The sequence below is a fragment of the Carcharhinus amblyrhynchos genome, chromosome 6 (assembly GCF_965287045.1).
Source record: "Carcharhinus amblyrhynchos chromosome 6, sCarAmb.v2.hapA, whole genome shotgun sequence".
NCBI lineage: Eukaryota > Metazoa > Chordata > Chondrichthyes > Carcharhiniformes > Carcharhinidae > Carcharhinus > Carcharhinus amblyrhynchos.
The window spans coordinates 24,759,951-24,785,897 of NC_137329.1; the positions used below are offsets into that span (position 1 = coordinate 24,759,951).

At 41.6% G+C, this 25,947-nt stretch overlaps 2 protein-coding genes across 9 annotated transcripts in view; one reads left to right on the plus strand and one right to left on the minus strand.

The window, feature by feature from the left end:
- LOC145343754 (BTB/POZ domain-containing protein 10) overlaps positions 1-18,388 on the plus strand; it is a 71,210-nt gene extending 52,822 nt beyond the window's left edge. For all 3 annotated transcript variants that reach the window (XM_080190043.1, XM_080190045.1, XM_080190044.1), the window contains 4 exons: positions 6,844-6,964; positions 7,709-7,906; positions 12,262-12,372; positions 17,377-18,388. In XM_080190043.1, coding sequence (XP_080046169.1) covers positions 6,844-6,964; positions 7,709-7,906; positions 12,262-12,372; positions 17,377-17,687 — 741 coding nt within the window. In that variant the 3' untranslated portion in view covers positions 17,688-18,388. The remainder of the gene's footprint in view (positions 1-6,843; positions 6,965-7,708; positions 7,907-12,261; positions 12,373-17,376) is intronic.
- Positions 18,389-20,559: 2,171 nt separating this feature from the next.
- Positions 20,560-25,947, minus strand: part of bmal1a (basic helix-loop-helix ARNT like 1a) — a 127,416-nt gene continuing 122,028 nt past the window's right edge. For all 6 annotated transcript variants that reach the window (XM_080190050.1, XM_080190048.1, XM_080190047.1 and 3 more), the window contains 2 exons: positions 24,506-24,608; positions 20,560-21,352 (listed from right to left, as the gene is read on the minus strand). In XM_080190050.1, the coding sequence (XP_080046176.1) occupies positions 21,195-21,352; positions 24,506-24,608 (261 nt within the window). In that variant the 3' untranslated portion in view covers positions 20,560-21,194. The remainder of the gene's footprint in view (positions 21,353-24,505; positions 24,609-25,947) is intronic.

The following is a 25,947-nucleotide window of genomic DNA, read 5'->3' on the forward strand; positions in this document are numbered from 1 at the left end:
TATATTTTTAATGACTGAACAGTCACAGCCTTCTACAGTAAGGAATTTCAACGATTTGCAATCCTCCAAATGAGGATTTTTATCAAAGTCCGAAGTGGCCGACTTCTTATCCTCAGACTGTGCTTCCTAGTTCTAGACTCTCTAGACAGCAGAAGCCTCCTCAGCATTTGCCCTGTCAAACCCCCTCAGGATCTTATGTTTCAGTGAAATCACCCCTTATTCTCCTATAGTACAGGCCTTTTCTACTCAGCCTGTCCTAAGAAAGCCCTCTCACCACAAGAATTAATCAAATGCTCAAATCACCTAAGGCAATTATCTTGTTCCTTGGGTGCTTGGGAACTGTATACAGTACTCCGTGTGGTATTGTTCGACTACTAATTTAAATACCCTGCAAGCATTCATATTTAATGTGATAAACAAGAACAGGAGTCAACTCTTCTCTTTACTATCTTCCTTTATTTAACGTTTTAGGTACCAACTCGAGCAGTTGCAACAATCTCATTCTTCAGCTGAACTTTAGTTCTTTAATGCCATCAAGTCTACCCCAAAGTAAACCTATTTGGTCAACACAGGAAACTTCAGATCATAGATCCCAGACCAGTTCATGGCTCACAGCAAGCCTATAACCTCCATCTGCTTTTAATTACAAGTTGCCCAAAAATCTAAGCATGCTTAACTCTCAGCTGGAATAGCCTTTTAAAGGCAATATTGTCATTATTGTTGTTCAAATCATTGTTGTAGTTTTCTTTCCCCACCTATAGTGGTCTCACCAAAACCCTGCATAATTTCAGCAAAATGTCCTGGCAATAAAGGTCAACATACCACTTGTATTCCTAATTGATTTGCTGAACTTGCATGCTAACTTGATTTTGTGTGCCAAGGTTCCTAAATCCTCTGGAGTACAAACACTTAATAGTTTCCTGTGAGTGCGAAGTAATTTTGTTTTGCTGTTCTTCCTATCAGGAATGAAAAACCTGATTTGAACTCCACCTCCCACTACCTTGCCCAATCACACATATCCATCCTGTTGCAGTCTTAGTTCTTGTTGCTTAATTTCCCATCTAGTTTTGTATTACCAGTAAACTTGGAAGCATTACACTTGATCCCTCGTTCTAAGTTATTAATCATCACCATCATGTGTGCTCTGCCTGAAAGCAAGCCCTTAGCTCATGCTAGTCTTTCCATATCTATCTTGCGCCTGTAACTGCCTTCAATTTTCAAGCCATGCAACACTGATATTCTCTTCCTTACTCTCTATCTTTCCCTTGAAATCTTCCCTCCCTAAAATCTTACTATTCTGTTTCCTCAGTTTCTCTACCTTTCCCGAAGTGGGCATTAATTCTGTCATTTTCACCAATCCTTTCTCCGTGCTAATTGCCCCAATGCCATGAGCTCTAATCTAGTGCAACTACCTTTTCTGTGGCAGCTAATTGGCTTTTGAAAATGCCAATATACTGTATCTGCTGGTTCCCACTTATCTACTCCATGATATTCTGAGAAGTCTCACAACATCAGGTTAAAGTTCAACAGGTTTATTTGGTAGCACGAGCTTTTGGAGCGCTGCTCCTTCATCAGGTGTATGTGTGCAGTGTGTGTTAATCTGAGGGGTATTTGACACTCACCTGATAGAGCTGCGCAGTGAAAGCTCATGCTACCAAATAAACCTGGTGGATTTTAACCTGGTGTTGTGAGACTTCTTACTGTGCTTATCCCAGCCCAACTCCAGCATGTCCACACGATATTCTCAAGATTTGTGATAGATTTGTAAAATGTTTTTCTTTCTGCAACCGTGTTGATTTTGCCTATTACCACTTCGTTGATGACTCCATCATTTTCCCCAATGACTAATATCAGGCTAACTTGCTTGTAGTTTCCTGCCCCCCTCCACTCTCTCTTGATCATATATACCTGAAACCAGGAAATTTTAGTGGATCCACTGATTGCGATCTTCCATCTCTGCAGCCTCTTTTAGAACTCTGATGTAGGCCATCAGATCCAGGGGATATGTCAACTTTTTAATCCTATTAATTGGTCCACTATCTTAAGGTTCCTCACTGTCATCCAAGCCTTAATTCTCTACTTTGTGTTATGTTTTAGTTTTTGCCTTCTACTATGAAGACAGTTGCAAAGTATCCGTTAAACATCTCTGCAGTTTCCTATTCCCCATTGCACCTTTTTGTCTTTATTTTTAAAGACTGTGTTTACTTTTGCTACATGCCTCCTTTTTTAAGTACACATGTTACTCATGTTTGTTTTTATATTTCTTGCAAGTTTACTTTCATTACCATAAATCATGACATACATTGACCTGCCTCAAAAAATCATGCTTTTGCACATGTTTGGTATATCAGCCAGGGCATGCTATACTCACGTTAATAGTCACCTCAATTGTTCACCCCACAAATGCATGCTTTGCTTAGTGGTATGTAATAACTGCGCGTCAGGGACCAAGCAAGCAATATTAACTGTGTTGCGAAGATGTGCCAGAGTTTAAGACGCATCCGCTTTGTGCCAGATGCTGATAACATTTCAAAATGGTGACCAAGTACACATGTCTGTGGTTCATTTTTATACTTCGTGTATATGTCAACCCTGGTTTTTGTGGTGGGATATTTCAAGACTTCAAAGGTAAGCTTCCAGGGTCAACTGATACGCTGACACCTAAGAGAGATTTTCTCCCTCTTTCAATTTTTTTTGGTCATCTTTTTCTGATCTCACACACTTTAGGCTTACTAATCTTGACAAAAGTTTTTTTTTAACCTATACTTGATGTCTCACCTGTACTCTTTGGCTAGCCACAAATGAAAAGTTTAATTCTGTTGGGATGTATATATGTTAGAACTGATAAATATTTGCCATTGTTTAAGGACACGTTTTATCTATAATACTTTTTAATCTAAATTCCAAATCTGCTATGTAAGTATGAGGGGTCTCATACCTACGTAGTCTGGTTTATTTAAGTTTAGACTTTAATTTCAGTCTTAAGTATGTCACTGTCAAACTGAATGAAATTCTTCATATTAAAATCATTTGTCCCCAGAGGATCCCTAGTTATGAAATTACTAATTAACTATATCTCATTGCACAAGACAAGATCTAAAATAGCCTGGCCCTGGTTGGTTCCATGACGTTTTGTTCTAGGAAAATGTCTCAAGTGCATTCAGTGAACTCATCCCCTAATTACTCTTGCCAATTTGGTTTGATCTACATGAAAATTAAAGTCCTTCGTGATTATTGCATTACCTTGCTTACAATCTCTTATTTCGTGAACAATCTGTCCAATAGTACGACCATTTAAGGGTCTTTAAATCACTCTGAACAACATTTTCTGACCCTTGTTATTTCTTACTACGCTTGTGTTAGGCTTGCTAACTCTGCTTCCATCCCCACACTTTTTTTCATATTTTATGTTTCCAACCTTAATGCTCTTGCATCAAATGCATTTATCTTTCTTTGTGCCATTAATTTGTCTGTCTTACTATGAATGCTTTGTGCATTTAGATAAAGCACCTCTTTTAGTTTTTTGCTTCTTTGCTCTTATTTGACAGTATTCATTGATGCACTGTTACCAGTAGACTCTTGGTCCCTTCTAGATTAATTAGAACCCATCATAACAGAACAACTCCCACTTTCCCAGTATTGAGGCTCAGTGCCATTCTTGAACCACATATTCAACTGTTTGAGCCATGTCAATTTTGATTTGGCTCAAGTAGTAATTTAGAAATTATCTTTGAGCTTCTGCTTTTTTAATTTGTATCCTAGTTCCTCCAGTGCTCCGAACAGAACATAATTCTTAGTTCTAATTTGTCGTTGGTTCCTACATGGACCACAGCTGGATCCTCCCTTTATGAGGATGTATCCTTCACCCTGGCACCACACTGGCAAAACAGTTTTCTGAACTCCAAGTTACTGCTGCAAAGAACACAATCTATCCCTTGCTGTTCCCTACCACATTGTTTTTTTTGCTCGCACTATTTAAATGTGCCATGGTACCATGTGTAATTTGCCCATTCTCCCTGCTGTCTTTGTGATTTGTTCTCATTGACACAGGTTGCAAGAACCTTATACCTGTTGGACAAGGTCAAAGCTGAGGCTCCTCCATCACTGCATCCTGGGCCACATAGCTGCCTGAGGCTCAGTCACATCTCTGCACTTGATTAGTAACCAGATTTAAATGATTACTTAACCCAATCTATGTGACCACTTTATGGATCAAAGTGTCCAAATAACAGCCACATGTTTCACTCCAAAGTTCCCTTTTGCAGACACTTGCTGCAGATGTGGTTGCTTTTGGATCTCCTTCAAATCCAACAGGCTGCATATGACATCTGCCCTGTCATTCTTGTTTGACTTTGTTTAATATATTTTAATTGTGGCTTTGTTCACTCTTATTTTATTAACTACCATATGCAGTTTTAAGTTATTGACTTATTTAAGAAAGAATTATATTTTACTAGTTCCCAAATTCAAACCAATCATCCGAGTTAAAGAGCAAAAAAAACACCTACCAATCATTCCTGCTGTTCTGTAACTTAGGAGTCATCATTACAGCATAGAAGGAGACTGACCTACTGAGTACCTGCTGGCTGTTTGCAGATCAAGCCAGCAAGACCCATTACTCTATCCTTGTAGACCTCCAGTGTCTATCCAATTTCCCTTTGAAATTATTGATCATTTCTACTTCCACCACCTTCATAGGTAATGAATTCCAGGTCGTTACCTTTCACTGCATCAAAAAAATTCCTCAACAGATTCTCTTAAAAGCTTAAATCTGTGTCCCCTTGTCCTGAACTGTCAGCTAATGGAAATAGATTTTCTTTGTTCACCTTATCTAAACCTGTTTTACCACTTCTGTCAAAACACCCTTCATCTCATCTGCACCAAGGGAACAATGCCAGTTTCTTTGATCTAGCCTTTTTGGCTAGAATTTCTTGCTCAAGACTGTTCTCGTAAATCTCACCTTCACTGTCAAGGGCTCTCACGTTGTTGTTAAATTGTGATGAGCAAAACTGGACAGAATTTTGGCCTAACCAGAGTTTTAACAAAGTTCAGCATAAGTTTTTAGCTTTTGTATTGAAAACCTCTGTGATCCCAAATGCTTTACTGACTATTTTCTCAGTATGTCCTGGGGCCTTCAAAGATCTATGCAGATGAACCTCCAGCTATTCTAATTTTGTTTGTTCCTGCCCTTTTTATTTCACCCCCCCCCCACCCCCACACCTCTCTGTTGCTTGTCCAGCACTTGCAAGTGCTCTTGCTACTCCAGTTCTTTGTCTGCACTGCTCAATGGTTAGACCTGTTCTTGGTGCGTAATGAGAAAGTGCTGGTATTCCTATGGGCCTGCAGCTCTTTCTAGGTGATGGAGATTGTGGGTATGGGTTCCCCCTAGCCAAGCTGTTGTGATTACCTTTATTGGAGGTTATGGAAATATCATAGCATTGAGGACAGACCTGCCTTGCAGTCAACCCCAGTAGTGTTGTGCCATTAATCCTGGTCATTGAGGCCTTCTCTGGAAAAAGACTAGCTGAGGCAAATGCCATCTTGCTGTCAAAACTGCATCACCTTTGGCTTAAACTCCGAGATGACCAGTTTTGTTTGGAGGCTAGAGGCTTCGCTTAAAAAAAATCAGTTCTACAAATCTGGAGTTGCATTCCTCATCTGTTGCCAGGTTTTCAGGATTGTTATCAGTAACTTCTTTCCTGTATCATAACTGAAACAATTCAAGCCTCTTGAGTTTCTTTTTTACAAAGTGTTGCTTGGGGAAATTCTTAGTGTCTACATTTCAAAGTAACAAACTCTGACCTCAGTTAACACCTATTTGTGTCTCTTTCTTCATGGCCTCAAAACGGTTTAAACCAACTGAATTAATGTTTTGTTTTAAACATACCAATTCTTTATCTTTTGTGTTTTCAGACGTGATGTTTCTTGATTTTCGTGAATATAAAACTTCTCCAAATGCCATGATTGATATCAAAGTGAAGCATGTTTTTTTAAACATGTTTGTTTTTGGTTTCCACTCTTTTGACTTTTTCTGAGCCTGTAAGTGTTTTATTGGTGACTGATAATCTGTTATGAAAAATAACCCAATTTCAATTAAAAATTCAAGCAAGTCAGTCAATAATGTGACAGCGTCTTACAGTATGCCTTAATAACCTCTTTCTCAACCTACTCTGCCACCTTCAAGTTGCGCAAATCGATCCCCAGACCCCTCTGCTCCTGCGTAGCCTTTCTTTGTCATTACCTTTCCCTGTTTCTCAGATCCAAATGTAGCGCTTCACACTTATGTAATAAATTACAGCTGCCTTGTGCCTTTCTGTTCTACCAATCCTATGTTCTTTTGAAGTCTTGCTCAATTCAAAATACTTCAGTGTTTTCACATTTGCAAATTTTGAAATTGTGCCTTTTGCTTCCATGTCCGAACCTTTCGACCAAGAAAGGTAGTGGTCCTACTAATAGCCCCTGGGGAACCCTCAGTATATAGTTTCCTCCAGTTTGACATTAGTTGTGCACAGTGATGCAAACTAACAATAGAATACATGAATAGGGACTGTATTCTGGTTCTGTTATTGCTGCCCTCTAATCCCACTCAACCTGAAAGCTACAATTGGTCTTAACTTTCAAATGCAGTTTTTCTCGAGGAACAACTGGAGCGTGTAGCTTTACAATTCTTGTAAACATCATCTTGGGCATGCTTTATTTTCTGCAGTTTTCAGCACCATTGCTAATCTGACTGTTACGTGACTTCTTCGATATACCATTTGATCCCTTAAACAGCCTTGTCTTTTCAGGTACTGTACCTATTCAGCTTCGGTTCATTTTTCTTGTCTGTAAATTTGCTTTCAGGATTACTACAAGACTGGTATAATCCGCTGCCCTGACGGGATCTCAATACCTGAACTGAGAGAAGCTTGTGACTACCTCTGCATCTCCTTTGATTACAGCACCATCAAATGCAGAGATCTCAGTAAGTATGTCAACTGTATCTTGGGGAAACTTGAAATATTTCCAGTCTTGTATTATCAGTCGTCATGAGGAGTCAAAAGAGGTGTTTAGTAATGACAAGGTGGGGATGTGGACACTCGCTGGATAATTATTTGTGCATATAGAGAGATGCAGTTATGACACTGGTGACTATTGGCACTATAGAATTGATTGGTATACATTTGTATTAACTTTTACGAATGAATCTAATATCGAGTAAAGATTGACTTCTGGTCTCCTTCACTAGCTAGCTGTGGGAAACTTAATGTTATTGAATGATTGTTAAATCTGTTCTTAAAACATCTCTAGGTCTGAAGGCCTGGTTCCAAATCCAGCTATCAATCAGAAAGCTGTGTTTGCATCCCAACAGGACTGGGATGAGGGAGTGTGGAGAGATATGAGTAAAGCTGTAGGGAAGGAGCATTTTTGCGTGTTTGGAGCTAAACAGAAGGCATATCTGTGTAGTCAGTGCTAGCTCTCAAACTAATCCCCATGACTCAGAAGCTGAATGTCCATTGAAGTTCCAGTCATGCTGTGCAAGAAGTAATCAGTATACATATTGGAGTGATCTCACTGTTTTTCCTGGACCCTCTTGAGAATGGGAATCTGCTTTGTCTTTCTAACTGTCACTGGCTGATTTTTCTTGTGACAAGAAAGAGGGGTTATGTTTTCAGTTCTGCTACTGCATTGAGTAGAATGTGGAGACATTAATTTTTTTTAATTTAAGGTGCTCTAATGCATGAACTCTCCAATGATGGAGCACGCAAGCAATTTGAATCCTACCTGGAGGAAATGATTCTTCCACTGATGGTGGCCAGTGCTCAAAGTGGTGATCGGGAATGCCACATTGTAGTATTAACCGATGATGATGTGGTTGACTGGGATGAGGAGTATCCACCGCAGATGGGAGAGGAATATTCACAAAGTAAGCTGTCAGTTTGATGTATCATTTCATACATTAATCTTGGAGTTTCGTATATCCATGTTACTTTTACTGTAAAATGCTTCCGCAAAATGATATTTTGGGACATCATTGTTTTCTCAAATGTGCTGTTTGTTTTTCTTATTGCTGATCTTATCTGCCTTTGCAATTCTCATCTCCCAGACAACCCTGTAGTGGTGACTTAAACTAATAGCTCTATTTTATGCCATTAAAATGCCCATCGAACCTGCAGTGGCCATAATCTCTCATCTATTCTACTGGTTGCATGCTCGTAAAATGCCAATAAATTTTAAAATCATACCACCTACGGTGCAGGAGGCCATTGGCCCATCAAGCCTGCACCAACAGCAATCCCACCCAGGTCCTACCCCTATAACCCCACGTATTTACTCTGCTAGCCCCCTGACACTAAGGGGCAATTTAGCATGGTCAATCAACCTAACCTATGCATCTTTTGGCATGTGTGATGAAATCTGTGCATCCAGAGGGAACCCAAGCTGACATAGGGAGAACGTGCAAACTGAGGGTTCCTGACATCAGGTCAGGAATCTTGTCCAGTGTTTCCTGCTGAAAGTGGGATCAGATGAAATTCAAATCTGATGCCCAGCCTTCCCATTGTGGAATGAGCCATCACTCTTCTGCGAAGAAACATTTTGTTTGAGGTGCCAAGGGTGTCTAAATTGTACCCAACTGATTCTTGTACCTTTCGGAAAGATGGGAGAAAAATGGATAATGAGAACAGAATAGAGAACATTTAATGTATACGATGTGTCCTTGTCAATTAGTAATGAATCCGATGTGTGAGATGTTCTGAAGTCCCAAAGGACTCATTTATTCTGGACTGTAAAGACCATCCCAAATGCAGGTGCCAGGCGGGTTCCTTGCATGTTTGCAGCAAAGAAACTGAAGTTTCCACTTGCAGGCATCAGCATAACTGGAGATCATGAATATAAGAAATCAAGTGGAGAGTTCAGGAGAAACATCCTTACCCAGAGAGAGGTGTGGAACTCACTACCACAGGGAGTGGTTGAGACGAGCACAATATTTGCAATTAAGAGAAAAGAAAGCATTTTTGTGGCTACAGGACATTTGAAAGTACTTTGCAGCCAAAGAAATACTTTGAAGTGAAGTAGTGTAAGAATATAATGTAGAAAACAATAGATAGATGAGGGAGGGGGGATTAGAGAGTACTACTGATACTGAGTTCAATGAAGAATGATGGGAGGAATTATGACAAAAGGTTGTTTTTCTCCAGCCCATCACTTAAGCCAAGTGACTGCACCTGGTGATAACCTAAGAGCTGTGGCTCAATTATCAGAGGAGCTGTACTACAGTCTCTGAGGAGAAGGCTGTTTTGCCAGGGGCATCTTTATGAATGTTCAAAAATAGCTTATTTTCTTTCTGTTGGGATCTGCGTCAAAGCACCAGCTTACGTACCAGCTGGACAAAAGGACAAGTAAAAGTTTCCCCTGATCTGACCTTAAAAAAAAAACTTCCATTATCGTCAAGCTATAACTGGTCACCTGCCCCTGGCCTGATCTGGAGTTAAAACTGCTCTATTCTTGGATACAACCCTGTGTATCTGGATTTATTTAGTTTGGCTGTATTCTATTCCATTCTTCTACCCTGCCCCCACTCCTCAGAATCCAGCATTTCTAAATAGGACAATCTAAATTTAAGAATGTCTTTAAACAATAGGTGATGTAACATTCGCTGCAAAGCAATTTGTGGAATGTACCCTTTCCTATCTGAAAAAGAGGAAGATAGTGACTGCCGAAACCACAGGATTTCGCATAACATTTTATAGATAGGCACATGAGCAGACTGGAGATGGAGGGATACAAAAGAATGTTCTAGTTGAGGATCAAGAGCCTCAGGACGTTCCTGGTAATTAATAGATTCCTATCGGCTGTCCAACAAATTTTAAGGCTCACCTTGTCACTTACGTTGGAGCTGCTGGGGATCTTCCATTAATGCCTGTATAGCCTGTTGTATGTCTATTGATGTCTCCTTTTTACATCCACAGGCGATTCGGTCCACCTTGGCCAACAAGGGGCATACACGTGGTGGGTCGTGCGAGGGCTGCTCTTGGATGTTGCTTCGAGAGTTGCTTAGTGCTTCACATCCGTCAGTGTACGCTTAAACTGGACCAATTGACAGGCAACATGACAGCTCAGTGACTATCACTGTTTGCTGTGCAGTTTCAGGGACCTGGGTCAGATCTTCGGCTTGGATCAATGTCTGTAAGAGTTTGCACGTTCTCCCCGTGCTTGCGTAGGTTTCCTCCCACATCCCACAAACGTGCTTTTTCGACTGGTGTCAGTCAGTTGTCCCTAAATTGGATCTCCTCTAATCTGGCGCACGTATAATTTCTTAAGTTTGCACCCCTTTATTGTGGAGTCCACTAGAGGTAGACAAAAGCGTCGTCAGTCAACAAAAGACTTGAATAAGGCATTCAGTGTTAAAATGGGCGGAGCCAAAGGGCCTGTTTCCTGTGCTGCGCTGTTCTTGTATAGCCAATGAAGTGCTTTTTCACATATCATCATTGTAACATAGGAAACTGTGGCAGCCAAATTACGATGTGGGTATGCTGGCGTTGGACTGGCGTAAATACAGTAAAAAGTCTGACAACACCAGGTTTTAGTCCAACCAATTTATTTGATAATAGACTCAAGCTTTCGGGGTTAGCCCCTTCGTCGGGTGAATGGAGAGTTCTGGCCTCAGACAGAGCATATAAAGCACAGACAGCAAACTGCCGGATCCAAGTGGAGAGGATCTCCAAGAAGATTGCGCATATCGACACAGACATCAAGTTTTTATGCATTCTAGTCAGTAATCTCTAAACTGTCTGTGCTTTATATGCTCTGTCTGAGGCCAGAACTCTCCATTCACCTGACGAAGGGGCTAACCCCGAAAGCTTGAGTCTATTATCAAATAAATCGGTTGGACTAAAACCTGGTGTTGTCAGCCAAATTACACACAGCAAGGTCCCACAGATAACAATGTGATAGTCCTGGATAATCTTTTCATGACGGTTGATGGGTAAATATTGGCCCCAGAACAAAAAGGAGAGAATGCTTCTACTCTTTTGAATAGTGCCGTATGATCATTTTACAAGGTCGGAGACAGTAGTCTGAAGGAAATAATAACATGATCTTATAGTGACCAAAACACAAACTCCACAACTTTGAAATCATGAAGGAATCATAGAATGCCTACAGTGCCAAAGGCAGCCATTCAGCCCATCGTGTCTGCACCAACTCTCCAACGGAGCATTTTATCCAGGCCCTACCCCCATAATCCCACAATTCACCTCGCTAATTGCCCTAACCTATACATCTTGGAACAATTTAGCACAGCCAATCAGCAAACCTGCAGATCCTTAAACTGTGGGAAGAAACTGGAGTAGCCTGAGAAAACCCACATATACACGGAGAATGTGCAAACTCCACACACGGTCAGTCACCCAAGGCCATGAGGGAGTGCTTTTTTACACAGCGATCTGTAATGATTGGAAATGAAAGGCTGGTGGAAGCAGATTCAGTAACTTATTACAATGGCTAAAACACAAATGTCACCAGGAGCAATGTGAATTCCAAAAGGTAGTCACGCACAGACATGCATCTGTACACAGCGCTGTTACTGGTTTCAAAAAAGAATTGGATAAATACTTAAAGGGGGGGAAAAATACAGGACTGTAGAGAAAGGGCAAGTGATTGGAATTAACTAAAGAGGGCATGGGCCCAAATGACTTCCTGCGTTCTGTGCTGTATGATTCTAAAACTTAGTCAGGCAGATCATTATTTACAGAGGACCCATATGCCTAATCTAGCATACTAGATTGCATCTTGCTGTTCAAACTTTGCAGCTGAGAAGCTATTCATGCATTGCCCCTGGCAGTGAGCTGAGCAGGCTACCTTGGGACAACAAAGAGTGGAGAAAAACTACCGAAAATTAATTTCTAAAGTGGATTGTACTGAGACAGGTGAATTAGACAAAAAAAAATCATATCCGAGAGCAGTGTTAGCATGTGCAATCAGTGCACCCTGTAGCTTTTTGTGTCATTTGCAGACACACAGATGCATCCTTTTTCCTTCCTCCCCATTGTCTATTTACTACATATTTTCCCCTAAGTCCTCTGGTTTCACTATTTACAACACCCACCTCTTGCCTGATGCAAGACAGCAAGTATCAGAACTCGCTTTTATAAAATATGGAAGTTATAATGTAAGAACCTCTTGACACTGAGCCTATGCTAAATGGACCTCAAAATAAATGCAGATAAATACAAACATTTCCCCATCAAAGTTGTGACAATGTTCGTCTTGTTTTCCAAGTTATTTACAGTACAAAGTTATACCGATTCTTCAAATATATTGAAAACAGAGACGTAGCCAAGACTGTTTTGAAAGAGCGAGGGCTGAAGAAGATCAGATTGGGTATTGAAGGTAAGTTCTGATTTTTCTGGAGATCATTGAACAAGGCACTGAATAAAGCATTGAATTAACTGTACATAATGGAAAGTGATGAGGAAACTTGGGAGTAAAGTGCATTACAGAGAAGTTTAACAGTATGTTTTTGTGTGGGATTTAAATCCCTTCTTTATATTTAATGTATTCTTGAGGTTGGCTGATGGCCTGGTTGCAGTGGTGTCAGGTAATTTAATAGCGCACTGAATATTTGGCTGCTTCAGATACTTTGCTACTCTGGGACCTACATGCTGCATAATGCATCATTTACATTCCCGTGTCTATGTAGCTACTTTGTAAATGTGGCTGATTATAACCAGTCTAGCGCACATACGGATAATGATTCAAACTCGTTCAACTGGCAGAATCTTGACAATCGGTAGATATGACCAGATTCGCCCTACTCCAGATGCTTGCTCCCAGCAGCATTTACTCTCTTGAAGTGATGGTGTGTGTCTCAGTGAAACATGCAAAAATTGGTCAGGACAAAACCAGCTCTATCCAGCTTGTCGAGTTGTGATGCCTTGCATATTATAGCAAGATATGTTACAGGCCCACATCCACGAGAAACTGATGTGAGAGCCTCCAGCCTGACCCCTTTCAGCCAGCTTTACACATTTGGCTGGATTTGAACCTGGCTGTTGAAGACTACCATCCACCCAGTAGTCTGCCCTGGAATTGATGGGCTAGATTTCCATTGCTATCTGTCAATGCAGCAAGACAATCATCTGCACAAAGCATCAGTCTTGTTACAGACATTTAAAAGTGAACCCTGCACAAGAATAGAGTGGAACATTTGGTTAAATGATGGCTGATTTGTATCTTAACTTTTACCCACCTTGGTTCTGTGAACCTTAATAATCGTTCCACAAAACTATATCAGTCTTACCTTTTGAAATTTTAAATTGATCCCCAGTCCCAACAGCTTTTGGGGTAGAGTGTTCTAAATTTCCATTGCTCTTTGTGTGAAGTGCATCCTGACATGACCCTTGAACTGTGTAGCCTTAATTTTATTGTTCTGGACAACACCATCGCTACCCTATCAACTAGCAGCCAGACTTGGACAATATCCAGGCTTGGGCTGTGAAGCGGCAAGTAACATTCACACAAGTGCCAAGCAATGACTCTCAACAAGAGAGAATTTAACCATCATCCCTTGATATTTAATGGCATTATCATTTCTGAATCCCACACTATCAACATCATTTGGAGTTACCATTTACCAGAAATTGAACTGGACTAGGCATATAAATACTGTGGCTAAATGACCAGGTCAGAAACTAGGAATCCTGTGGCAAGTAATTTGCCTCCTGACTCCCCAAAACCTATCCATCTACAAGGCACAAGTCAAGGGTGTGATGGAATACTTTATTTGCCTGAATGAGTGCAGCTCCAACCACACTCAAAGTTTGACACTATCCAGAACCAAGCAGTCTGACATTCACTCCTTCCATCACCAACGCACAGTGGCAGCAGTGTGCACCATCTACTAAATGCACTGTAGAAACTCAGCCAATATTCTTTCAACAGCACCTTCCAAACCTATGAGAACTACCATGCAGAAGGTCAAAGGCAACAGATGCACGAAATATCATGACCTGGGATGTCCTCTCCAAGCCAGACATCGTCCTGACTTGGAAGTTTATTGCCATTCCTTCACTACCTCTGGCTCAAAATTCTGGAACTCTGTTCCTAATGGCACTGAATGTACCAGCACCTAGTGGACTACAACAGTTTCAAGTCAGCAGCTCGCCACCACCTTCTATGGGGCAGTTAGGAATGGGTAATTAAATGCTGGGCTAGCCAGTGATGCACACACCCAGTGAATGAATTAAAAACATTCCATTAACATCTTAAAACACCTCAATTAAATGACCCCTAATCTAACTCATAGGGATACATGTCCATTCAGTGCAATGTGTTGTGGGAACGGGAGTAGACCATTTAACCCCTCAAACCTGCTCCCATTCCATTTGTCATTTGTTGAAACCTTTTAGCACAAATCTGGTCTTGACTGCAACTGGTACAGTGAGCTTTTAGACAGTGCAAATGAACTTGCCCAACGTTGTGAGAACACTATCGTCTGACTGCAGACATTCAAGGTGGCACATCACCACCACCTACCATTACCTCAGGGCAACTGGCAGTAGATTTCACAACATTGTATCTCAAGAACAAATATCTTTCTGGGCCCAATTCGATGTCTAACAAACTAACGGACAAAATGCTTGGGATAATATTTTCCTTGTTTAATAGCATCAGTTATTCACTTTTTTCCTCCCCTGTACCATCACCCACCCCACCCCACCCTGCCACCACCAAACACCTCGCTTTTCCCTCCCCAGGCTTGGTTTTGGGTTCAAGTGTCACACCAGAGACTTGACCTCAATCCAGGCTGACAACTCCATATCCAGTACTTTGAGCACCACATATTTTGTTTCATTTGTTCATGTATGTGAGCATTGCATTTATTGCAGATCTTTAATTGGCATCAAAGCCAGCTGGTAGTGAACTGATGTCTTGAATTGCTGTCGTCCATGTGGTGCAAGTACATTATAATGCTGTTAAGAAGAGAGTTCCAGGATTTTGGTCCAATGATTGAAGGAGCACAAATGTCCCTGGTGGCCTAGAAAGAAATTTGCATTGGAACATAGAAAGCAGAAGGAATAGACCATTCAACCCTTTGAATCTATCCAACATTCATTATGATTGAGGCTGATCATTTGACTCTTGATTTGATCCCTTTCACTTGTAGAGCTGTATTTAAATCCTTAAACATACTGATAGGATTTTCCAGTTGTGCTCGCCCCAAGACTGGAATATCCTGCCCAAGGTCAACAGGCATTTGCATGGTCTGCCCCCATCTGCTACAATTGCTGTGGCAGGAAGGAAACTTCCACTCACTGCTTTGGCCTCAGCTGGTAGCAAATTCCACAAGCTTTCCATGCTCCAGGTGAAGAAACTTTACATCTCAGTCCTAAAAGGTTCAATCCCTATCCTTAGACTATGACCCTGGTTCTGAACAAGCCCACAATCGGGAACTTCCTTCCAACATCTACCCTGTCTCGTCCTGTTAGAATTTTACAGGTTTCTATGAGATCTAACACCAACCTGCCCACCGCACCGCACCCCCCCCCCCCCCCCCCCCCCATTATATCTAAACTCCAACAAATATAATCCTAACAAACCTAATCTCTCTTCGTACATCAATCCTGCCAGCCCAGGAATCATCTGGTAAACTTCTCTGCACCCTCTATAGCAAAAACATCCATCTTCAGATAAGGAAACCAAAACTGCACACAATATTCTAGATGTGATCTGACCAAGGCCCCTGTTATTGCATCAAGACATCCTTGCTCCTGTCCTTGAATTCTTTCGCTATTAAGGCCAACATTCCATTTACCTCCTTTACCACCTGCTGCACCCGCATGCTTAATTTCAGTGACTGTGTTTGAGGACATCAGGGTCTCACTGCACATTCTTTTAATTTATAGCCATTCAGGTAACTTGTCTTCCTGTTTTCACTACCAATACTTCAAATGCGCCCATTATCATACTGCATCTGCTATGCATTTGGCAAGTCACTCAATGTGTCCAAATCTCTCTGAAGCATCTCTGCATGCTCCTCCCAGCTCACCCTCTTCCCACTCCAGCATTGTGTCAGGTGGTGGTGTTTTTGTCTGCTGCCCTTTTTTGTCTGTGTCAGTAGTCACGGTTTTGGAAGATGGAGCCTTAACAAGTGGCTTCAGTGCACCTGATGAATGGTAGACACAAATGCCACAGTGCAAAGAAGCAAGTATTTTAAGTTGGTGCATAAGGTACCCATCATAGGCTGCTTTTTCTTGGATAATGTCAAGCTTTTTGAGTAGTATTGGAGCTGTAATTACCCAAGCAATTGTTCCACACTCCTGACTTTTGTAGATGTTGGAGAGGTTTTGGAGATTTGGGAGGTGAGTTCCTCACTGCAATGCCCAGCCTCTGATCTGCTCCAAGTATGTGGCTGGTCTACTTATGTTTCTGGTGACTCTTGCAATTTGTGGGGAATTCAGCAATGGTGAAGTAATGCTGATGAATGTCAAAGGGTATGGTTATGATGTGGCGCTGCCAGCGTTGGACTGGTGTGGACACAAGAAGTCTCAACACCCAGGTTAAAGTCCAACAGGTTTATTTGGAATCACGAGTTTTCGGAATGCTGCTCCTTCGAGTGAGTGAAGGCGCAGTGCTCCGAAAACCCGTGATTCCAAATAAACCTGAAGGGTATGGTTAGATTATTTTGTTTGGAGATGGTCACTGCCTAGCATTTGTGCAGCAAGAATATTGCTTACCACTCATTAGTCCAGGCCTGAATGTTGTCTGGATCTTACTATATACTGGCACAGACTTAATTACATGAGAAGTTATGAATGGTATTGATTGCAGTGCATTCATCAGCAGAGATTTCCAGTTCTAACTTTATGATGGAGGGAAAGTCATTGGAGTAGCTAAATGTGGTTGGGCTTGGGACACTACCCTGAAGTGCTCATGAGCAAATGTCCTGGGGTGACGATTTATTGCCTCCACCAAGGGCATCTTATTAATGCTGGTTGGACTTCCAACTAGTGGAGAGTTTCCTCTGATTCCCATTGACTTGAATTTTTCTGGAGCTCCTTAATGTCACTCAGTTAAATACTGTCTCAAAATCAAGGACAGTCACTCGTGTTTGGATTAAGGCTATGATGATGTCTAAACCTGAGGAACCTTGGCAGAACCTAATAAGTTAGTAACAGGAGTTGACCATTTAGCCTGTTGAGCTTGCTTTGCCATTCAATAAGATCATGACTGACCTGATTTGTGCCTCTTCCTACCCTGCATCTTCCACTAATTTCTCTCTCACTTTTGTTTCTTGTTCTTCCTCTCCACTATTTGAAAAAAGGTCTCTGCCTGAGGAAAATGTGCTTGTTCTTGGTTCCAGTCATACTGATGCTCCTCTCTTGTGTTTTTCAGGTTACCCCACGTACAAGGAGAAGGTGAAAAAAAGGCCAGGTGGCCGACCCGAGGTCATCTACAACTATGTCCAGCGACCGTTCATCAGGATGTCCTGGGAGAAGGAAGAGGGTAAGAGCCGTCACGTCGATTTCCAGTGCGTGAAGAGCAAGTCAATCACCAACCTGGCGGCAGCGGCAGCAGATATCCCACAGGATCAGCTGGTGGTCATGCACCCCACACCACAGGTGGATGAGCTGGATGTTCTGCCCAATCACCCTGCCAACAGTACTAATGACCCAGAGCTTGAGCCCCAACCCCCAGCTGTCTGACAATGCCTGTGACGGGGGCATTGGGGAAGAAGAGGCTGTTAAGCATGCTGCTGGTGATTGACGTCGTCCTGGTGCGTTTCCGTGCAAGACAGTGTGTCAGCATCGTACACCGATATGAACAAAGTATGATCATAACCAAGCGACCTGCTACAAGTCTTAAGTTAAATTTTTTTATCATCTGCACCACCAAAAGCAAATGGCTTTTTGGTGTTGGGAAGAAGGGAGAGGAATGCCTTTGCTGTTGTTTCTTCATCCTCCACATTATTTTTAAATGCACACCGTTACTTAAAAAGGCTGTTGCAGTCTAGGTGCTACGTATCGGGGAATGGCTTTGGTCTGTACTTGTCTTTTAGCCAAGTGTTCAGTGAAATGCAATTAAATTTCTGCTGGCACAGCACACTCAAATGTGTGGTGACACTTTAATGAAAGGGAACATTCAGATCTTGCACACCAAATTAACCCTGGTGGTTCAAAGTACTCGCTCTTCAGGTACAGGTATTTTTTTTGGTGTGGGATATAAGGTATATATTTGGAGTATTGCTGTATGCCAGAGGTTATTGCTGTCCTGTGGAGCCATTTTGAAGTCATTTAATTTTCTGAAGTATACATACATGTTGCAGGAGTGTTCCTTGTATTTCTAACAGCTGATGAATGATTATATAAATAAACATCACAAGCATTTGTCCTCCTTTGTGTAAAAATTTCTCAACTGGTCAGTTTTCATAGCAGTTTCCACTGCACTCCAGCTTGCCCTTTTCCCATCACAAAGGGACATAAGATTACCTGTTTGATATCTTTTGAGGACAAGGTGATCACTACTCTGGACAGAATCTCCCCTAGTTACCCTGGTTGAGGGATAACTTCTGTGGAGAATTCACCTGCTCTTCCTCAGCATAGAAAAGTAACTTCTATGTCCATCTGAGGCAGACAGATGGAGGCTTCAGTCAAACATCCATTCAAAAGGCAGCACCTCAAACAGTATAACTGTCCCTCCAGTACTGGTCTTTGGAGTGGAACTTGAATTCAAAGTGAGTGCTACCCATTCCATTCACCGTTTTTAATTTCTTGGATTCAGGAAGCACTAACATTGTTTACAAGAGAATATGTCAGATAAGTGACTTATATAAATGCAAGCCAGACATATCAGGGTTGCCATGAAACTGGTGAGTTGTGATCTTTAGCCAAGCCCTTGGCCAGTTAGCTTTTGTGGTAAACACAGTAAGAAGTCTCACAACATCAGGTTAAAATCCAACAGGTTTATTTGTAGCCACTAGTTTTTGGTGTTTGCTACAAATAAACCTGTTGGAGTTTAACCTGGTGTTGAGACTTGTTACTGTGCTTACCCCAGTCCAATGCTGGAGATGGTTTCATGGTAACATTGAATCTGGAGTCAAGGCAGCTTATAGTTCACACAACCTAGCATTTAATTCAACCCCATGCCCTTGTTCCCAGATGGGTTGTCTTTGACTGACAAATGTGGTTTTCCAGAAGAGGTCAGGAAAGAGTCAAGAAACTGATGTTTTTGTCCCCCTTAAAAGGAAGCCTTGCATTTTTGACACACCCTTCACTGCCTCACCATGTCCAAGAGTATTTTACGTTTTAAAGTGTTCATGGTTGGTACTTCAGAAAATCCAATTAACTATATACGTTACTGTTGGTAAATCCAATTAACCAATTTAAAAATTGTTTAATCCTCTTGCTCCATCCTGGCAAGCCTTTGAAAAAAATTCCCTAATTTCATTACAGTATAATATGTAATAACAAAATTGGCAAGTTGCCATCAATTATCACACTTAAATGAAAACCTTCACTACCTCTTCAATAAGTCCCTATGAACTAAGTGCAGCTACCACATTAGATTTGAAGATGCACTTGTTCACCCATCAATTGCACTGTATATGGAGAGTCTCTAAAGTATACATCTGAAATTGCATTTATGGAGAATCTTGACAAGTTCAGTAGATCCTGAAGTACTTTGTACCTAATAGAGGCAATATGTAAGTGGAGTTACAGATGTAATGTTGAAAAACAGCTGCACTCCTTCCACTGGGCTGTTCCTCACCTTGTGGCTCTGTTATGGATTAGAGATTAATTGCTGTGATTAATCAATAACAACTTATTTATTGACCACTCTTTAACATCCAGGGTGCTTTACAGGAGCATTTTCAAATAAAATTAAACTCATTCACATTAAACCAGTAATAGGACAGATTAAAAAAATCTCCTTCAAGCTTTTGGTTAAGTTGGTTAGAGAGATTTGGGGACAGAATTTGAAATGAAGGCATAGCCACCAATATTGGAGCAATGAAAATCAGGCCTGCTGAATTAAGGGCAAGGTGTATGCCTGGAACTCACTGCCAGGGGCAGTAGAAGAATAGTGACTTAAGGGGCATCTAGATAAATGTGAATAGGATGGGAATAGAGGGATATGGTTCCCAGAAGAGTAGGGGGTTTTAGTTCAATTGGGCAGCATGATCAATGCAGGCTTGGAGGGCTAAAGGGCCTGTTCCTGTGCTATAAATTTTCATATTTTAAAACTCCCTTCAGCATTGTATCATGTGCAAATTAGTCAGACCATAAGTTACAATTCTTGTACTCACCTTGCCATAAAAAAATATTGTTTCAGTTTACTAAAGGCTCCTGCTTCAGAGTCTTTACCTCAACTCTCTTCACAGAAACCTTCATGTACAATCTCTGTAAACAGGGTCTGTTTCACTTTATTAGAGCTTTACCTTTTGTTAAAATATCAAAAATAGCAGTGGCATACTGTGTACTTGCATGCAGACGTACAATCCTGTGGGATGTATCGGCTGACACATTGGATGAAGAGGTACAAGTCATGCAACAGCAGACACGTGACAAACAAGGGTAATTTAGATTAAGGAATAAGTTAAAATGAATTTAATGTATATTATGGGATAAAGAGGGGACAGAGCATCAGTACAAATCCGGTTTGCACAGTATATACAAATAAGGTTTTAAGACAGCATTTCTTTGTACAAAGTGATTTCGGTAAAAAAAACTGTACAAGTGGCAAACAAGATCAACACTGCAGGTTTAAAACAGCATTTTATAGCTAATACAATAAATATATATGTATGTATATATCTTGGACAGAGCAATGCAAGAATAAAAACAAGCATTTTGACACAATTAGTTCTGTAGAAGAGATTACACACGTTGGGAATTGGTAATGTTGTAAAAGGAACCATCACAAAGTTAAGCTCCAGAAGTGCTTCCGTTCAATTTTTTAAAAAACATAAAACAGGCTTAAAATATCCTCAGCAGAAACTCACCAGTATTTCAAGGTTAACAAAGCCACTTGCTTCACAGATGCAGTGGGTTGGGGCTGAAGCGTTTTGTAGAATCCACATACAGGTGTCTCAGCTACAAGCAAGTCAAAGCAACACACAGACACACACGTTGGCAACAAGTCTGATGAACAGCTCCACTGGTGTTCAATTGAATGCACTCTTCTCTGTACAAATGACCAACACAAAATATTGTTCAGAGGGGCCATGGCAAGTCACTAAAATCAACCGGCCCTCCGAGTCCTGCATCTGCTTCCAGAAGACTCATGATCACTGCCATAGCTGCTTCGTCATTACTGGGGCTACTAGATGAACGATCCTCAATCATGTCAATGCCCAGGTGAGAATTGCCACCTGAAAGAAAGGGGGAGAAGCAAACTTGAAATGATGATGAAAACAAGTTAATACAGTATGGTGACTACAATATCATAGTTGTGGTGATGCCTTCAAGTATTTATCCAATTTCTTTTTGAAAATTATTATTCAATTTTCAGGCAGTGCATTCCAGATCACAACTCAGTGTAAAAATAATTGACCTCCTCTCATCTGGTTCATCGGTCAATGATCATGAATCTGTGTTCTCTGGTTATTAACTCTCATACCATGGAAACACTGCTTATTTATCCAAATCCTTCATGATTTTGAATCCCTTTACCAAATCTCCCCTTTGTCTTCTCTGGTCCAAGAAGAACAACTCCAGCCTCTCCAGTCTTTCTACATAACATAGGGCTACAGGGAAAGGTCCTGGGTGTTTTGCTCTGTTGGAGAGTTGGTGCAGATTCAATGGGCCGAATGGCCTCCTCCTACACTCAGGATTCTATGAATTGCAGAATAAGCAAGTGTGAAAGGCTGAGAAGTGAGTTTCTCCAACAAGAACCTGTTGGGTAGTTCCTGCTAACCAGATACTGAATCTCAGCAGATTCTTCGTTACAGGCACTCAGCTGGATTGCTGTTGAGTGTCTCAAATTAAATGGGCCATTCAGTATTAACTACGTCAAACACTTGAATCACAGAGCTTGGTTGAACCCACCACTATTTCCACAACCCATGAATCATCCCTTATAAAGCTGTCAACTCTTCCACCATCAGTAAAGCAAACCATCAAGATCTTACAGTTAAAATAGGCTCTTTTCATTACTTGCAGGTAAACCGATATTTAATAAAAAATAAAATGCGGGAAGTATAGAATGGGCCAAACAGCACGTGTAAAAATACAGATTAATGTCCAGGGTGCTGCCCGTTACTGGGACTGGGATGTTGGAACATATGAGTGTTCTTTAGTGGGAGCAGAACTGGGCCATTCAGCCCCTTGAGCCTAGCCTGAGTAAAGTTTGAAGGATATGGGAAAACAAGCTTGCTTTTTTCCCCTTTCCCCATTTGCTCTCTCTCACCTTCCCAATTTTGCTTTGTGCCCCAAGGAGGACTCACTGCACAGTTCTAATCAAGGATTCAAAAACCTTTCAGCTGTTTGGAAGTCTTTGGGAATTAAAGATTTATCTCTGAAATACAGGTGGAAACAAAACACCAGTTAACCATCATAAGGTCACTAAAGACAAGATAGTGGATCTAATTTCTCAGCCTTGGAACAGGCTTGTTTATCAATTTAAAATATTGCAGATCGGATGGGGGTAGAGAAAGCTGCTGTGGAGTTGAGAATTGTCCAATTGTGTAACAATTCTGGTTGCCTCGGAAGGCCCATGTTACTAGGGTGGAGGTGCTGAGTGACTAATATTGTGAAGGGGGAGGAAGCAATGAAGGTCACAGAAAAGGAAAAAATACATGCATTTGTCCAGCACCTTCCACAACCTCAGGACATTCCAAAGAACTTTGCAATACTTTGGAAAGAGAGTCACTGTTGGGGATGTAGGAAATGTGGTAACCAATAATGTGGGATTTTTTATGACCATCTGAGAGTGCAAACAGAGTCTTGGTTCAACATTTCAAGATGGTTCTTTGGACAAAGTAGCACTTCCTCAGTACTGCCATTCTGAACAGCAGAGAAGCAGACCATTCGGCCTATCAGCTCCCACCCCACTTCATCTCACCCAATCAGCATAGCCATCCGTTCCCTTTCTCCCCTATTTTCCAGTTTCCTCTTCATCGGTTGTCTGCCATTTGCTTCTCTTACATTGCAGAAGGGAGAATGTAAAAGGTTACAATTGGGGGTGACAAGGAAATAGAATGGATTATAGGATCATAGATCCATTAGAGCAGAGGAAGCCATTAGGCCCATCAAGCCCATTCCCACACTCTGTGGAGTAATCCGGTTAGTCCCCTTCCTTTGCTCTCTCCCTGCAAGTATATCTTCCTCACATGTCAATTAAATTTCCTTCTGAAATCATTCTTCTCTCTGCTTTCACCAGCTTTATAAGCAGCAAATTCCAGGACATCAACACACTGCGTAAAACAGGGTCTTCCACCCTGCCTCTCTATCCCAAAACCTTAAATCTGTGTCCGCCAGCTAATGAATATAATTTTGCTTTGTGTACCTTACACTGAACCTGTCATCATCTTGTGTACATCAGTCAGATCTCCCCTCGATCTGCTTCGCTCCGAGGAGAAGAGCTTCTCCATCCAAACTTGCAGTGGAAATTTCTCACCCTAGGAACCATTCCTAGTAAATCCCCTCTGCATCTCCTCAAGGAACCTTGCATCATTCCTGAAAGATGTGACCAGAACTGGGTGCAATATTCGAGTTGTGGCCTAACTAGAACTTTATAAAAATAACTGGTATGAACAGAGGCAAAATGGGTCTTCTCCAGTGCTTTCATTGTTATGATTTGACCATACTTTACACTACCCCTCATCGAGTACTCGGACTGACCGGATTACTCTACAGAGTCGGAATGGGCTTGATGGGCCTAATGGCTTCCTGTGCGCTAATAGATCTATGATTCTATAATCTATTTCTAGTTCCTTGTCAACTCCCATTGTATCGTTTTACTTTCTCCCAGGGATGGCAGGTCTGTCATATGAGGAGAGACTAAGTCAGTTAGGATTGTATTTACTAGAGTTTAGAAGAGCAAGAGGGGATCTCACAGAAACTTACACCATTCTAACAGGGTTAGGTAGGGTAGATTCAGAAAGAATGTTCCTGATGGTGGTGGTGGGGGGGGAGGAGTCCAGAATTAGGGGATCACAGTTTGAGGATAAGGGGTAAACCTTTTAGAAGTGGATGAGGAGAAATTTCTTCACCCAGAGGTTGGTGAATGTGTGGAATTCACTGCCACCAAATGTAGTTGAGGCCAAAACGTTGTCTAATTTCAAGAAACAATTAGCTATAGCTATTGGGCTAAAGGGATCAAGGCATGGGGGGGAGGGGGGAAGCAAAACAGGGTTCAGGAATATTGACTTTAATTATCAAAATGAATGGCAGAACAGGCTCAAGGGGCCGAATGGCCTACTCCTGCTTCTAGTTTCTATGTTTCTATTCAGTGCAAGGTACAGATTCTGAACTTGGGGAAACTGATGAGATTTGCCATTGATACCAAAGGGAGTGACACTTACTCAATAGAGAGCTGTTATCAGCGTATGGATAACCAGTGTTGTCCGTCGCATGCCCGGGTAATACTCCTGCATTTGTAATGTCAGACGTGCCACCATTCAGAATCTAGGGAGAGACAGAACATCATCAGCACCAAACTCACAAAGAATAAACTCAATACAAACGTAAACAAGGTCCCACCAGCACTGATTCTCCCTCTAACTATACCATATACAATACAAACAGCTTATATTTATAGATCGCACACTTAACATAACAAAGACATTCACAGGAGCTGTAAACAGAAAGCCTAACTCTGAGGCACATATTTGCAAGGTGCGTTAAAGCTTGGTCAAAGTAATAGGCTTGAAGCCGTGCCTTAAAGGAGACAAGCAAGATAGAGAGGGAATCCCAGAGCTTAGCGTCTAGGCAACCAGGTGGGGTGACACAGTGGTTACCACTGCCTCCTCACAGCGCCAAGGACCTGGGTTCGATTCCCAGCTTGGCTCACTGTATGTGTGAGGTTTGCATGTTCTCCCCGTGCCTGTGTGGGTTTCCTCTGGGTGCACCAGTTTCCTCCCACACTCTGGAAGATGTGCTGGATAAGTGCATCGGCCATGCTAAATTCTCCCTCAGTGTTACCCAAACAGGCAGCGGGGTGTGGCGACTAGGGGATTTTCACAGTCACTTCATCGCAGTGTTAATGTAAGCTTTGCTTGTGGAATTAATAAATAAACTTTAAAACTAAAAGGTTTGGCCGCCATGGGTAAAACAATTAAAATCATGGATGCTGGAGACCAGAATTATAGAAGCACCGAAGTAGGGGAGCTGGGGTTGCTTCCCTTGGAGCAGAGAAGTTGAGGGAGATTTAATCAAGGTGTCCAAAATGATGAAGGTGTTTGTTACGAGCAAATAAGGAAGAATTGTTTCCACTGGGTCAGTAATGAAAGGGTGCAGAATTAAGATTGTTGTTAAAAGATTCAGAGGAAAGGTGAAGAGTTACTAATGAAATGTACAAAACCTTCATTATTGAAACATTTTCCTGTCAGAAACCATTTTATATTTCAATACATGCTTCTTAGGAAATGCGTGCCAGAGGTGGTTTAATTTATCGAACTATCTCCTCATATTTAAGTAATGGAGGATGTGAAGCAGTCACGACAGTAAAAAGAACCTGCACACACTCTTCACTTACCCATTTCACAAACAAATGGGCAGAGAGGTTAAAGTTCACAGGTCAGACATAGTGAGCTCACATGACCAAAGGTGACGAGGACTCCTATTTGCCATCAGACATGCAATTAGCCCTGCCCTCAAACAGCCCCACCCACCACCTCAGACCGCAACCGCACCCCCCCCCCCTCCGACAGCTCACCCACATTTGAGGATCAATAATTGTTGTAATGTAGAAAATGCAACAGTCAATCTGTGCACAGCAAGCTCCAACAATAAAAAAAGCTTCTGT